General features: G+C 39.0%; 1 protein-coding gene across 3 annotated transcripts; it reads left to right on the top strand.

The window, feature by feature from the left end:
• Positions 1 to 5,007: 5,007 nt before the first annotated feature.
• LOC120536285 (activated RNA polymerase II transcriptional coactivator p15-like) lies at positions 5,008 to 14,450 on the top strand. 3 transcript variants are annotated; one of them, XM_039764609.1, is made up of 5 exons: positions 5,008 to 5,152; positions 5,593 to 5,680; positions 9,961 to 10,098; positions 10,210 to 10,318; positions 14,222 to 14,450. In XM_039764609.1, exons 2-5 carry the CDS (start codon positions 5,609 to 5,611, stop codon positions 14,299 to 14,301), a joined length of 399 nt encoding a protein of 132 aa, XP_039620543.1. In that variant the 5' UTR covers positions 5,008 to 5,152; positions 5,593 to 5,608; the 3' UTR covers positions 14,302 to 14,450. The 3 variants fall into 3 exon arrangements, with proteins under 3 accessions (XP_039620543.1, XP_039620544.1, XP_039620545.1); XM_039764610.1 differs by lacking the exon at positions 5,008 to 5,152 and adding an exon at positions 5,172 to 5,296; XM_039764611.1 differs by lacking the exon at positions 5,008 to 5,152 and adding an exon at positions 5,378 to 5,474.
• The last annotated feature ends 1,714 nt before the right edge of the window (positions 14,451 to 16,164 follow it).

Below are 16,164 nucleotides of genomic sequence, written 5' to 3'. Positions count from 1 at the left end.
CTAAGTGACTATCACTGAGGAACTGAAGCTGGCACAGCACATATCATCTCTTGACAGAAAGGCTCATCCATGTCTCTGCTTCCTCAGGTGTCCAAAGGCAACTTGTGATTCTTCTTCTGTTGAACTTCTACAGGTGCACAATGGAGTCCATCTTCACTGGCTGAATTACATTCTGATACTGCACTTGCTCGGCTCAAGGACATAAAGTAGTACAGAGGGTGATGAAGGTGGCACAGAATATTTCTAACACTGAGCTCCCTTCACTTCAGGACATACACAACACTTGCTGCCTTAGAAAGGCAAATACAAGAGGTTTAAAGATCTCATCCATCCTGCATAACCACTTTTCTTACTCCTTCCTTCTGGCAAATGGTACAAGTGCTTTGGAATTTGAACAAGTAGATTCAGGGACAGTTTCTACCCATAAGTCGCATAAGGTTGCTGAACAGACAATCGTAAGAACAGCTATTGAAATGCAACCAACAGCATGTATAAATATGTAATACTTGCAAATACACTCACTGAACAAATTATTAGGAACACCTGTACACCTGTTTATCCATGCAGTTATCTAATCATCCAATTAAGTGGCAGCAGCACAATGCATACAGGCATGTGGATACAGATCAGGAGCTTCAGTTAATGTTCATATCAAACACCAGAATGGTGAAAGAATAAGATCTGAATGATTTTGACCAGGGTATGATTGTTGGTGATAGATAAGCTGGTTTGAGTGTTTCTGTAACTGCTGATCTCCTAGGATTTTAACATACAAGAGTCTCTGCAGTTTTCTCAGAATGGTTTGAGAAACATAAAATCACCTAGTGAGTGGCAGTTCTGTGGATGGAAATGCTTTGATGATGAGAGAGGTCAGAAGGTAATGGCCAGACTGGTTTGAACTTTCAGAAAGGCGACAACAACCTAGATGACCACTCTGTACAACTATCATGGTCATAAAAGCATCTCAGAATGCATAACTTGTCGAACCTTCAAGCAGATGGGCTACAACATGAGAAGACTGCATTGGGTTCCACTCTTGTCAGATGAGAACAGAAAGCTGAGGTTGCAGTGGGCACAAGTTCACCAGAAGTGGACAAATGAAGATCAAGAAAAACATAGTCTGGTCGCAGGAATCTCGATTTCTGCTGAGGCACACAAGTGGTAGGTTGAGGATTTGGCTCAAACTGCATGAATACATGAACCCAACCAGACTTGGGTTAACAGTCCAGGGTACTGGTGGTATAATGCTGTTGAGAATGTGTTCTCGGCACACATTGAGCCTGTTATAACAAATCATTCATCGCTCTAATGCCATGATCTATTTAAGTATTGTTGCTGACCATGTACATCCCTTCATGGTCACAGTTTACCCATCTTCTACAGCTACTTCCAGCACAATCATGTTCCATGTTGGAAAACAAAAGTCGTCTCTAAATCATCTTTCATGAGCATGACAATGAGTTTAGTGTTCTTCAGTGGCCTTCCCAGTTCATCTGATCTGAATCAATTTGGGATATTTGAATCAATTTGTGAATTTCCCCTTGGGATTAATAAAGTATCTATCTATCTATCTATCTATCTATCTATCTATCTATCTATCTATCTATCTATCTATCTATCTATCTATCTATACAGTAGAATTGAAGATTTGCTGCATGAATGTGTTAATAAATATGCAGAAATTGCATCATACAGGCATGTCAACATGGATTAGAAGCTCAAAAGAATGTTTCCAACATCTTGTGGAATCCATGATATGAGGAACTGAGGCTGTTTGAAAGCAAAAGGCTCTACCCAGTGCTAGAGCCAAGTGTCCTTAAACAGGATAATCCAGGAACCACTGAAACATCTAAGTTACCCTAACTTGAAAAAGAAACACTTGCTGATAAAATAGCTTGAATGTATTGCACAGTTTTCGTTGAAGTGCTGCTGAGGATTTCATGAAGAGATTGTGAAAAAAAAAAAATACGTAGCCTTTCGGTGCTAATCGACCATGTATCATATGTCTGCAAGTGATGAGTGATAGATTAATGCACTATAAATTAGCAAAACCAGACTGGAAACTGGTCACAAAACTGTGGTCTGCAGATCACCTTTGATCCATGAGCATGAGTCAAGTGGTCCACAGGTGCAAAGTGCAAAGTGACATGTAAACTTCTCAAATATTTCAACTGTTGTATATGTATTTATTTCTATTAATCAGGTTGCTCCCTGACATCCACACTACACAATGCACCTCAGTCCATGAGGAAAAGATCTTAAACCATACCATCCAGCTTTCTTCTCAATGATAACTAATGTTTCATTAACTTTGCTGTGTGTGGGAAAGTGGATTAGATTCACAATGAACCAACAAAACTGAAGAAGAACCAGTAAGAGTTTTATTAAAGAAAAAAGGCAAACCTAACGCACAAGTCCTTGACCACTTCCAATATTATTCTGCGTTCTGATTTTTCTTTTTAAGTTGTACTCTGTGTTACTGGTAGTAAACATGCTGGGCCACAAATTACACTGGGTACTTTTATTACGGTCTTGATGGGCTGCAACGGCTGCAGGTTTTTGTAGCAACCCAATTTCTTAAGTCAAACCCAGTTATTGTTTATGCAATTTTTTTGTGCTTCATTTTAATTAACTCACTTGTTTAAGAATTTCAAGCCTTACATTGGTTGGTTTACTCTTAAACAACTGCATTCACAATTTTAATTGCTTCTTGTTTTCTTAACCCACTGCCAATAAACAAATTAAGTGACAAAGAAATCAGAAGTTCACCATCTAACATAATGATCCTCAAGTTGAACCCTAGATAGAGGCTAACTGTTCCTGCAGTTTTTCATTGCAAAAAACATCTACTTTTAAATGGACTCCCACCTTACCTTAGTGTGCTAGTTTGTTTTAATTGTTACATTACATTTAACGGTGTAATCCATATAGATAAAAGTAGTAGGAAAACTACAAAAACAAAGACACACATATAAAACTATGGCAAAAAAAAAAACACAAAAGATTTTAAAATTTTCTATCAATGTAAATCTAAGACGGCTGTACTTCTCTGAATGCAGAAGAAAAAAAAGATTAGTTTGTTAACCAAAGATCGATTAGAGGTAAAAATGAGTCACTGAATGTGAAATTGGTTAGAACAAAAGCCTGCAGCTAACAGTGCGCCCCAGGACTAAATAAGAGAAAAACTCACATATCCTTTACCGTCAGTGTTGTTCTGTTCTGCTCTGCTTCTGTCCTGTTTGCTCATTGCAATCCCCTTCTCCTTCTCTCTCTCTCTCAATCTCTGATTTGACCCTTTTTTCAAACCGAGTTCCTCAAAAGCCCCTCCTTTACTGACTACTACTGTACACAAGTCTCTCTTTTAAATTCACTTTAAAGTCAGGCTAGAGAGCCTTTAAAGCCAGTGATGTGCTCCATTTCTGCTGTATCAGTCTACTTGTCTCTAAAGAAACATTGACCCTTTAAAGATAGTTTCAAAATTACTGGCTAAAATATCGGGCTTTAAAGCAAAAATCCAGCAACAATGGTTTTGAATTTTAGTATTTTTCACATTAGATACCAGTAGTAAAATAAACATATTAACTGTAACCTGTAATTACACTAACAAGTGACTGTTGACTGCACTTGAGCCACTATCTTTAAATTGCACAAATTCATCCTCCATCTTTAACACTCTAGGTACCACGGACTTATATGAAAGTCTCCTCTGAAAGAAAACCGAATGTATATACTACTTAATTTGTAATTTGTGTTTGCTTTAACGATGACTACTTACTTTGCTTTCATCATTCTATATCATAATTCATTATCATTCTGATATTTTTTTTAATATCCCTGACTTTCACTCAGTTGAGATGAAAACTGGTGCTTAAAATATTTATAAATACATACATACATTATATACTGTATATAAAAAAATACCTAACCTCACCTGGGAAGCTTCATAAGACAATTTCCCTCAGTATCAGAATTATTATGCAACTAAGTGCTTTTCTACATATAATACTAGCTTTTCCCTGCAGCTCTGCCTGCGTGGTAGTGAAACAGGACAAACTTTAAAAATCAATTTAAAAAAAAAGTAATTTGCATTAAAAACAATTTATATTGATAGGTTACTTAACTGAGGCCCTGTTGATATACAATATTTTTGGTTTTGTTATTGGGGCGAGGACATGTAGGTTTCTTGGGGAACTAACCCGAGAGAAAGCAACGTAAAGCTGACTATGAGAGAAGCATGTTGAGCTAAGATAAACTCCTGCCAACTTCAGTGTCTGCCCCTGGGCATTGTTAATTGACACTGCAAAGCAAAGCCTCACCGGGAAATGTAATCTCTTGCATTGAAAGGGGCATGTCCGTCACGATTAGGGGAATGCCAGGGACTAATAACTTGCTCACTGAGTATACATATTATATGTATTTAATGTAATCGTATATATGTCGTTTGTTGCATTATATGTATACTTTTTATTTATTTGCAGTTATTCTGCGGAGGAATGTAAGCGTTTCATCGTTCTGTGTACATGTGACAGTAAAACTGACACGAGGCTCTATGAAGAGTGAAATGCTGTTAACAGTAATTCAATCATCAATTTATTCGGCAAATAATTAGTAAGCGACTTTAAACCAGCCTGATTACTACTGTATTAAAGACCATATAGCCCCCATTATTAAGAAGTCTAGTCTAAAAACTAACAAACAAACAAAAAAAACCTAACAACAAATACATTGGAGAGTAATGGGTAGAACACGCGATCATAAACTTCACGAGGCTAAAGAGCAAACTGATTGGCTGGTATACTTTACTGTATTTCTAATACTTTGTACGATCACGTGAAAAGTGTACTTAATAATACCAGGTCTAAATGATATTATTTGCTTGAATTGAATCACGCAGAACGTACATAGTTGTACGATTTTTTTAGGGAATTACGGTTAAGAATTCAGGCTCGGATTGTTGGCACCTGTGCGAAACCTGAGACAAATAACTTAATCAGCGTACGGCTCATCACAGGAGGACAAAGCTGCGCAGTGAAAGCGTACGAAGGATCTGTAAGAAGAACGGAGGATGATACCCGCAAATAAAGTGGAAAAACTAAGATCATTACATTCCTGCATCAATTATCACTGGACGGAATAATTAAGATTATAAGGCGTAAGTCCTTTATATCATTTATGCAATAATACCAGTTTCCATTCTTCATTCTTAAAAACTACATAGTGAGGTCTTGATTAAACTTGACGGAGCCTTAAGGAGTGCTGTTAGTATACATAGACGGATCGAGGAACTAGTACGCAGGTGCTGGATCTTTTTAGAAAATTCGTTTACGTTAACGCCTTAATTTTTATTTATTTTTTTGGCTGGGAGTTTACCGTTGGATGATAGAAGTGTTTGGAACTTTTTTTTTTTTTTTTTTGCCAAGACGTATTCCGAAATTGGAGTTTGACGTGCTGTATGAGAAGACTCTTTCACAGGAGTGGGTTTTGTTACTTCTGCAGAAGTTTACAGTTCGTAATTTTAAACCGCTAATGTGTGTAATTACGAAGGGCTTAACCATTACCTCTTTAAAAAGTTAACTTTCTTTCTTTTTGCAGCGAAAAGAAGTAAAACATGCCGAAATCAAAGGAGATTCTTTCGTCAAGTTCGGATGACAGTAGTTTGGAAGATGAAGACGACAAGAAGGTTATTTTTTCTCTTCTCTATACCATAACGACTTGGGCCTAAAATTTACCACCTCCTGATCCCAGTAGTAGGCTTGGCGTGATCCAGAACGGGCCGGTGGGGTAGCAATCCCTGTCGGGACAAAGGGCTAGTGAAGGTTGTTCGATAATTGACTTAGGATGGTGTACCCGGAAAACTCTCTGTGTGTACCCCTATGGGTAATCTACGGCCAAAGGGGGAATGGGGGGGAAGTTCCGAGGTAAGGTATACTGTAACTTGATGCGTATTTACAGCGCCGTGTTTCATTCAGCGTTTTAGGTTTCCGCAGAGACATAACTGAGTCGCAATTTGGCTGCTGGCTGCCCAGTTTATTAAGGTTGATATCGTTGGTCACACTGTAAGGTGAGTGCCATTCGTCGCACAGAGGTTAATGTCCAGTTGTTGCCTTGATCAGACTGAAATGCCAAAGCATTCGGAGTAAAGCCAGCAGGTGTGCGACGTTTGAACCGAGCTGCCTCGTAAATTGGAAAGGCTCGACCGCCTGCCCCATTCGATGAGTTAACGAAGTGTTCTTACAGCTGATCTTTTATTTTACTTCGTATTACGTTATATTTGAGAACACTGAAGAAATATTTCTTAATTCTGCACAGTGGGCTTCTTCAGTCTCCATTAGTACGGTTGCTGAGAATTACTGGATGTCGTTGAGCCAGTGGCACGACTGCACCATCTACGTGCTCTGACGAGTCTGTGGGACCTTCCTAATCTTCACTTGGCAGATGGGAGTTCTCATTTGGTATTTTCAATGCTTTTCTCTACCAGACCCCCTCATTTTTAACTTTTCATAAATTTTCCTACAGGTTTATTACCTGGGCATGTCCTTTTCTTCCAGACAACCAGGAGATGGACCAAACAACAAACTAATAAGGGGATGGTTTTGGAGGGAGTATTGAGTATTTCTGTAAAACATTTTAAATCGTGGAAATGGTATTAATGACCATTAATCTTGCAGCCTGCCATGTCCACTTACTGTATAGAGGCAACTTTTTAAATGGCTCCAAATGCCAGAGCTACTTGCTACCTAACAATTAAATTGTTTTTCTTTTAGCATCCCTTTTTATTTTTTTTTTTATTTTTTTTTCTCTTATTCACTCTATAAAGCGTGTTCTATTCTGTTTTAGGCTTGTGCATCTATCTATCGCATGTGGCTTTGTTTCATCTGCCAAATTCTTTTGGATGTCCTACATCTGTATAGGGCAGCGGTAAACTTAACAGGGCTTCGAAACACTGATTTGACTGGTGGTACTTTGGTCACTTTTGCTATATTTAAATGTGGCAATGACAAGTTTTTGTCTTAATCTGGGAAGCCCAACTGTTCTTAAGCTTAAACTAGTGCAAGGTACACTTTGCATTGACCCCTGTCCTTGGAGGCTTTATACATGACTGGAATTCCCCTGGTGTGATGGTAAACTGCTAAATTTAAAATAAAAATTTGAAGGTTGTGTGGAGGGAAGTGTTCACTACCATGCTCTTTATCAGTTTGGTATGCTGTGTAGCACATGTCCAAGACAGTTTTTAAAATCTGTTCAAGGCACTGTATCGCAAGATCATGTAGGTAGGAATATAAAGTTCACAATTTTCTGTCTGACTTTGTAACGCCAAGAGCTCCTTGCTGTCGCTTTTCCTGGCGAAGACATTCTGAGTTGTGCCAGCTATAAATCATCATTCACTTATTAATGAATTCAGACTGTAAACCTATTCTGTGCCTTAAGAGGACAAGCTTGTAGGCTGCCTCTTGTTTGACTGTCTGCTTTAACAGCTGTGTAGAAATGCTGCACAGCATCTGTGTGTGTGTTTGTTAAATCCTGAATGTTAAGGTACAATAGCTGAATGTTTTGTGGATAAGATGTTGGTGTGTGTTGGCTGTGTAACAATGACTGGCAGTCATTTTTTTGTGGCACTTGTAAGCTTTAACAGTTTAACATATCTAATGTTTTATTGTGTAACTTTAGTATGGCTTAAGTGCATTAGTGTCACTACTGTGAGGACTTGAGTGTAACCACTTTATGATCATTTTCTCAGAACTTGTGTAAAACGGGTTGATTGTGTAGTAGTATCCTGTCTTCCGGTGTATTTATTTGTTACAAATTGAAATTGCTTCATTTTAAAGCACAGAACAGTTTCTACTTTCTAGCTTGCATTCCATTTTAAAAATTCTTCACAAAGTTGTCTTGGAAAATTAAGCGAGTCCACATTTTACATATTTATGTAGTAGTACCACCCATACTTCCCACATTTCATTCTCTATTTTTGCTAACACAGCAGCTGTAAAAGGGGGTGTAGGTAATTTAAAAAAAAAAAAAAAAATATATATATATATATATATATATATATATATATATATACACACACACTCTTCCATTTAGAGGTATCGTTTCACACCAGTGTGTGATCTGATAATGGACACGGTTGTGGATGCCACTGCCCATCCCGCTCCTAGGATGTAGTTGCAAATTACTAACCGTTACGCTGGAGAGGAGGGAACCCACCTCGGGTTAAGTTTGACCTGCTACTTTAATGACAAACTGAGATTGAAGAGGACTTTATTTTTTTCCCCCAACTAAACAACCCCCCCGAATTCTCTGGACCCCTATTTGCTTCCATATAACACTTGGATAGTGGGCAATGACTCGCCTTTTTACGGCGACTTTGATATCTGGCCTTTTTATTTTGGGCACTGTGTGACTTTTTGAACTTTAACTTTAGAGCTCTGCACTCTATCGACTTCTTTTTTGTTTCACTGCTTAAGCCAACAAATAGTACATTTTTCCTTGCCTCAACTTCGCATTCGCTGAAATTCCCACCGTGCTTTTCCATTGTGTTTAACTGAACGGAAAGGGCTATTTAAATTGATTTGCATTTTAAAATATGGAAAATTTTTGGGAGGTGTCGGGGTGGGGCAGCAGGTGCATGCACAAGCGTTTGTTTATCATGCTGACCAGGATTTATGTAGCGTAAATGCATGGAAGTTGGCTTACGTGTTGGCTTTGTGCAACTGAATTTTTTTTTTTTGAGTGTACACACATTTCCACTTTTGTCCATACGTCATGTTTTACTGTGAATTCTATGTACAGCGTGTTGTGAAGCCCCAAGTGTGTGGGGTGGTTTTTTTTTTTTATGGACTCCTAATGCAATGAAGGTAAATTGATCAGGAGTTTGATACGAAGTAAATTCCAAAATGTTGAGAATTTTAAATGTGGTTTTCTCCCCACCTGGTAATACCAACTGAAAGTTGGTACCACACTTAGTGACTACAAATAGATGCGTTCCTTTGGAGGCACAATGTGATGTGAGAAGTGTGTGAAGCTGCACATTTAAATTCCTTTCAGAGCTGCTGCACCACATTAACATGTCTCAGAGAACCCTGTCTAGTACAGCTTTGTGTCTTGGAGACTGCGCAGGTTCAGTGTGCGATTGCCAGAATCATTAACACTTGTGCAGATTGGAAGCTCTGCATTCTTTGGACATTTTACTAATGTCTGTCCAAGCATCCATATTCTATTCATTGCACATCTGGAATTACACCTGTAGGAATATCTGAGGAAACGATCACTAGTGGTTACTACAGGTGTGACAAAGATGACTTGTGTACACCAGCGATTTAAATGGAGCAGCTTCTTTAATAAATTTGTGTTTTGATGCCTTAAAGCACATCTCGCTGGTAAATGACATGTACTGCTTTAACAGAAATGTGTTGCTGAGATGTAGTTGCAGCAATGCAAGCAAAACCCCATATTGAGTAGAAATCTAGAAACCCCCAAAGTGTTTTTTTTTTTTTTGTCTTTTTTGAAGGCGGCTAATGTTTAGTAGTAAAAATGAGAATGTGGCAAACGTAGTGAAAACTTGTGTCCTGTATTTGAATGGTATATTGGCAAATGCTATGACCGTTGTACCTAGCAGACAAGTCTGTTTAATTTTAAAAATTCTGGATTTGTTCACCTGCGAGACAAGAAGTCTCGCTCATGTAAGATACAATGGCTGTTTTTACAAGCATTATGAGAAATGCCAAGTATATTGGGAGAAGGATGTTAAGGCTAGAACTGTCAGAAAAAGAGGAATGCCTGAGAGGAGGTTTATGGATTTGGTGAGAGAGGCCATGCAGTTGGTGGGTGTAACAGCAAGATGCAGAGGATGGAAAAAGATTATCCGCTGTGGCAACTTCTAAGGGGTTTGAGGTAAAATCTGTTCTATTTTCTACTTAGTCTGTTGGTGTTTTGTGTGTTTTATTGTTTTTATTGTTGCAGGCAAAGAAGTCAAAGCGACCAGTTGAGAAGAAGCAGAAAACTGGTGAGAGCAGCTCCAGTAAAGTAACTGCAGCACCTCCACCAGCTGTCAAGAAGAAGGTACCCGTGGCCAGCGAGGAGGAAGAGAACATGTTCCAGGTGCTCTGGTTTCACTTGTGCAGATGTGGCAGCGTCAAGCTATGGAAGAGGCTGCTAATGTCTCTTCTAAAAGATGGGGAAAACCTATAGAATTGATGTATGTCTGTTCAGATAGGTAAAATGAGATACGTTAGAGTGTCCTGCTTCAAGGGGAAAGTTCTTATCGATATCCGAGAGTTCTACATGGACAAGGAGGGGGACACAAAACCGGGCAAGAAAGGTATGGTTTTCTCCTAAAATTCTGCCAATAATTCTCAATTGAATATTGGGTGGGGCTGTGGAGTGGACCACTGTGGTTATCCAAGACCTTTTAACCAATGACTTGCTCCATGGCTTTGTGTCACTCAAGCTGAAGTGACATGGTGCTCCACAACAGTCTAAATGTGATTTTTATTTATCCACCTGCTATATTTTTGGAACTGTAGGTGATGAAGAGAAAAAGACACACCCAAAGGTCTTCACCCGGAATGAAGGCTCTCGGGAGTCAAGAGGATGGGCAAATGAAATAATTTAGCTTTACTGCAATAAAACAACACGGATTAGACCCAATTTGGCCAAACCGGGCTGAGCCCCAAACAGTTCACAAATTAGTTTATATCATTTATCATTCTGACCTTGCTAGAAGCAGCCTATTTGCTGCTTTCCCCATTTGCAGCTGGCCTAATTAGTTTTTATTAAAACTACCAATATTTCTTTTGTCAATTATCTATCTTTTTCTGCATTGCTTTTTTTTAGGTCGGTTGAGAGCCAGCCGGTGTTTTCCCCCCTTCCATCCTTGAGCGGTCTATCTCATCGTTCTCCCTTCCTGGGTCCTCTCGCTAGGCTTTATTGGCAGCTAGAGCTAAGCTGTAATTAAAGAAATATGGCATGGCCTCAATTTTAATTTGTTTAGCTGGCCTAACTTGCATTAATATTTGCACTAAGGTTAATGCTCATATTTTCCTATACAGTATTTAATATATGAATATACTAATTTTATTTTCTATATAGGCTAGGTAGTCTAAATTTCATTCTAAAGTTGACTCCTCCTGTGGTTTATATTTGCCCAACTCCATAGCACTTGTGACAAACCCAACCACTTGGACAGGTAAATTCTTGTTCTGCCTCTTTCCCTGTCTGATCTCGGTGACCTTAACCTCCCAGGTGCCTCACTTAGTCTCCATTCTAGAATGATTGACGCTGCTGTATTATAAGTGTTTGGAGGGAACAGAGTGCAAATTAAGGGCGTCGGGCTTTGCTATTGGCTGTCAGTAGCTACAGGCTTTTATTTTGTATATTTCCAAATTGTTTGAGGGGGATTGCTGTAAGGTGGAAGATGGCTCTGGATATAGCACCACTTAAATTTGGGAAGCAAATTTGGAGTTGTGAATTAATCTAATCTTTATGCAGAGGTGGAAGGAACACCACCAGTGTTGTGGCACCAAAGAACGGAAACGTGTTGCTTTATTGGTCAAACATAAAAGCCATATACTCTGTGTACATGTGCTATTAGTGGTATTAATGCTTGGCACTCTCCCCGTGTCCTCTTCTGTTTCTGATGACCAAAAGATGTGGGGGTCAGTTGCTTGATGACACTAAACTGGCCCAAGTCCTACTTGTACTATTCTGGGAAGGATCCTGTCCCAGTGACCCTGGGGTGAGATGCAAGTAATTTGGTCCAATAATTGCTGTGCAAGTAATAGAAGAGAATTTTTATTAGCTCTAATCTGTGTGGGCTTTAAAGTTGTGACACCTAGCAATTTTGTCCAAGTTTACTTTCTTGGTTTTAATCCAGTGTTGTGTGCTTCCTACTTTTTATTTTATTCCCTTTTAACAATTTTCTTGCATTTATAGACTTTTTTTTTAATTTTTTTTTATAATACATACCATTAGACTGTAGACCCACCCAGATTAGACTATCATGAATTCATTCTGCCTCCTGTGATACTAAAACTGGATTGGGTGTATTCAGAAAATGCATGTGTAAAGTGACTATGGATGTTTTTGATTATTCAGTTTAACTTGTATGGATTAAGCAGTGATCGGTATTGAAGGCTGTATCTTTTTGCACCTTAAAGTTCTGCAGTAGAGGCTTAACCACCAAAACCTTGCATTAGTGGTCTGCTTGAAAAGGTATGAGCAGTACTGCTTATTAAGCTATTAGCAATTGGAGTTGTCAGTTGTACAGGCTGTTTCCTTTCATATCTAGGGTGACTAAGATATTTGGATGATTAAGGCTGTACCCCTGCATGGAATACAGTTCGGAGACTTTGAATTTCCCCAAACCATTTTATTTTCTAGTTTTGTTTTTAAGCTTTATCATTCCATCTGGAAAGTTTTGTTAACACATTTTGTTAAAATGGTAACATGATTAAAAGACATTTTATAAAGCAGTGGCCCATTGTGTGGTCACAGGAGTTGGATGTGAAAATGTAAAAGATCAGTATCTTCACAAAAACCTTTTGTACAAGATTGGGTATTTTTGAAAAGTCAAAGTTTTTAAAAGTGTTTGCTTTTAAAGATTGACTTGTTTTAGGTGCATGATCCTTTTGATTCTTGTTTCGGCTGCTCCCGTTAGGGATTGCCACAGTGAATCATCTTCCATATCTTTCTGTCCTCGTCATCTTGTTCTGTTACACCCATCACCTGCATGTCCTCTCTCGCCACATCCATAAACCTTTGCTTCGGCCCTAAAGTTCCTACCCTCCGTTCCACTCTTTACTTTCCTTCTCTCCTGCCTCTGGACACATCTCTCTTCCCTCTTCGGCCAACAGTAGCCCAATTTCCACCAGCCCCCTGTTGGCTAACGGTACTGGTGACGGTCATTGTTAACCCGGGACTCGACCAGAACGATATGGAAATTGTTTGTTCGCATATTGATTTGCTAAAATTTTTACACTGGATGCCCTTTCTGACATAACCCTCCCCACTTATCTGGGCTTGGGGACCAGCGCAAAAAACGTACTGGTTTGTGCATCCCCAATGCCTGGGTTATAGTTTTGATTCTACGTGTTTTATTTACTATGAGTTTGTCTCCATCTTCTGGTCTGGCTGAGTCATTAGTGCTGTAGCAGGGGTCTAGTGTTTGAAGAATAGCACTAAAGGGATTTTTGTGTGTGGTGCTTTTTTAAATCTTGGTTACAGATTTTCATTGATTCTCTGATTTTATTATGCCTTGTTTTGGGAATTCTCTTTTGGAGGCTGCTGACACATGTTGGTTGATGTAACCAAGTGTGCTTTCCTGGCACTGAAAAGGCTCATTAATTCACAGTGAACAGGTTTTCATTGGTCTTGGTAATGTTTGAGGACCAGGGGAGACCTCCATGATGTAAATGCAGAGAAGCTTTGCTTTCTGCATTTTCTAACTTTCCTTTACTGGAATGCAGTATTAGTTTGACAGTTTTTTTGCTCATTAGCTGCTCTTTTAACTAAACTCCCATTGCATTTTTGTGAATACAATATGAAATCTTCACTCTAAATTGAGTATCTTGTTTCATTATACCAAGAGTTCAGTGTTTTCATACATAATACACTTTTTTTTGTTTTTTAAATTGACACTTTGTACATAACCTGTGCATGTTTTAACATTTTATTTGAATGTGTTTGTGTACTGGGACGATTTGCTCTTCAGCCCAGGGGAGCAGCTGTGTATTGGCCACTAATCTAACCGGAGTCTGACATTTTCTGTATCTGTGGCAAAAATCTGATCAGTCAGGTGTGGGGGGTGTGTGTTTTTTTTTTTTTTTTAAAACCCCAATCCCCCATCCATCATCCTCTTGCTCTTTATTGGTTCTGGAAAACTGGTTAATCCAATGCTCAGTGGTAGCTCCATTACAAGCATTAAACTGGACTTGCACCTTGCAAGCTTGTACTCCCTGCTGGGGTGGAGTTCCTCTTCGTATTTGCAAACCTGCTCATCCATCCATTTTCTATACTTGCCTATCTAGACCAGGTCATGGGGAAGCTGGCATCTGTCCTAGTAAGCAAATTTTAAACTGGATACTTGTGTGTTCCCACCCATTTTGGTGTAAATTTTTGTTTTTTTTGGTATACTGCACAATTTTTGCTTGTGTGGACAGACTGCATAGCCATTTGGTCAAAGCTGTTTGTAACATTTTTGTATCCTTTTGTTTGCTCCCTGCAGGAATTGCCTTAAACCCAGAGCAGTGGAACCAGCTGAAGGAGCTTGTCCCTGAGATTGATGCAGCCATACGGAAATTCTAGTGAATTTTTCGTGGCTTCACAATTAAGTTTCCTCTTTAGTTTCCTGTTTAACTTTTTTTTTTTTTCTGTTTCTCATTGGTTTGTGCCTATTTAAAGTATTGAAGGCCTCTAAAATTTTGAATTGTAAATAAAATTCTATATATTCATTATATGCACTGTGCTTCTATGAATCCTGAAGTATTTTGGACTAGGATATAAGACCTTGGCTCAGGACGCCAAAAAGCTTTTGCTGCAGTTCCATTCTGTTAATCTACATTGCCTAGAATGGGAAACTGTTCAATTCTACTAAAACTGCACTGCTCCTGTTCAAGTGCAGATCCGTTCCTCTAGCATTCACAATAGTGTTTCCCTGAAAATTACAATCCTCTTAAGATATTTCCATCAGACCCATTTTGTCTAATTCACAGTTGCAAGGTACCGGAGCCTATCCAGTCTTGGATGAAATGCAAATTAATTTCAAGGCCCACTCCTTTTAATACCAGTGTGTCTGATGGGAGGAAGACCCCATGTGAACAAATGGTTGACTGGCACAGTATTCAAGTGCTGGATCTGTGGGGCAGCAAGAATAACCTCTGCCCTGCTAGATTTTTTTTTTTTTTTTTCCTCTTTTTACAGAATCCAATTCTGAAAAACCAATCACTTCCATCTCTTCAAACACACAAATTTATTAAAAAGGCAAAGCTTGGACGATTTTTGCTAATAAGAGTAGTTTCAGTGAAACCAGTGCACTGCTGTATGTATGAAGAGTCGCAGAAGTGCGTGTGGGGTGAGTCGGCACCCCGCACAAACGCTCCTTGTACCCCCGGCTGCTCAATAACTGTTAGGGTGTAGAATGAGGAGTAGTCTTGATCAGCAGCAGTTTGTCTTCATTCTTCTCTACTACCTCCAGGGGACCTAAAGTGTGCCCCGTACATGAGCCTGCTTTTTAATTTTTATTTTTCTCGAAGTGAGGTTACTGGCCCAGTACAACCGTGTAGAAAAGTGGCTATCCTCAATTTGCATTATGTAGAGGATGTTATGATGTGCATTAAATGGGGCGAAGGCATAAAAAAAAAAAGCATAATTCTTTAACTACTTTGTCACTGTCCCTGATGGAAGAACCACCTGCACATCCACTCCCTGAATAGTGACTGGACATGCTGTAAATGCCCTTTGTGGTGACAGCCTATAACCAGTTCCTAACTTTTATAGTTCAGGCAATTCTTCCTTCACAATGAAACCGTTTTTCACCTGAGCACTATACTTATGCCAGGTATGGTTTTAAAAATGCCAGACTGAGATGCTCCTTTATTTTTTTTTATTTCTGAGTGTTTGTGTGTGAGAGAGAGAAGCGCCCTCACAAATAAGGAGCGCAAGTAAGCTCTACATAAACTGGGGCCACAAATGGAGCCAAGAAACTGTTGTGCTAACCATTGCCCTGTACTGCTCTTTAGATCTTTCTTTGATCCAGCACAGTCGGTTTTTAATCTGTTTTACCTCGTAATCGACTTCATGTGAAGTCCAAACCTTTGCACTGCCTTCTGTAAGTTTAGCCTTAGATATGTAGAAATAAATAGCCTAGGGTGGAGCATAGAAAGCTTAACCTGTTTTACGAATACTTTATTTTGGCAGTTAACCTTTTGTGGACCTTATCTGAAAGGGGATTTTTTTTTTGTTTTAATGGTGAAAAATGAATTCTTGGCTGCTATTTCAGAGCCAGCCTTAAATGTATTGCAATCTGGTGACTAGGATAACTATGGATTACTTTATTGTCCACTCATTGTTGCACACAGGGAGATGGTAATAGTATCAGGACATATGTGCTTTACCTGTGAATGAGTATAATTGTCGCTAATTGTGGTGGTTATTGTCATTGACCTTGCT

This window comes from Polypterus senegalus, chromosome 10, assembly GCF_016835505.1.
Source record: "Polypterus senegalus isolate Bchr_013 chromosome 10, ASM1683550v1, whole genome shotgun sequence".
Taxonomy (NCBI): Eukaryota; Metazoa; Chordata; class Cladistia; order Polypteriformes; family Polypteridae; genus Polypterus; species Polypterus senegalus.
The sequence above is the reverse complement of the archived record's forward strand: the minus strand, read 5'-3'. Positions and strand labels throughout refer to the sequence as shown.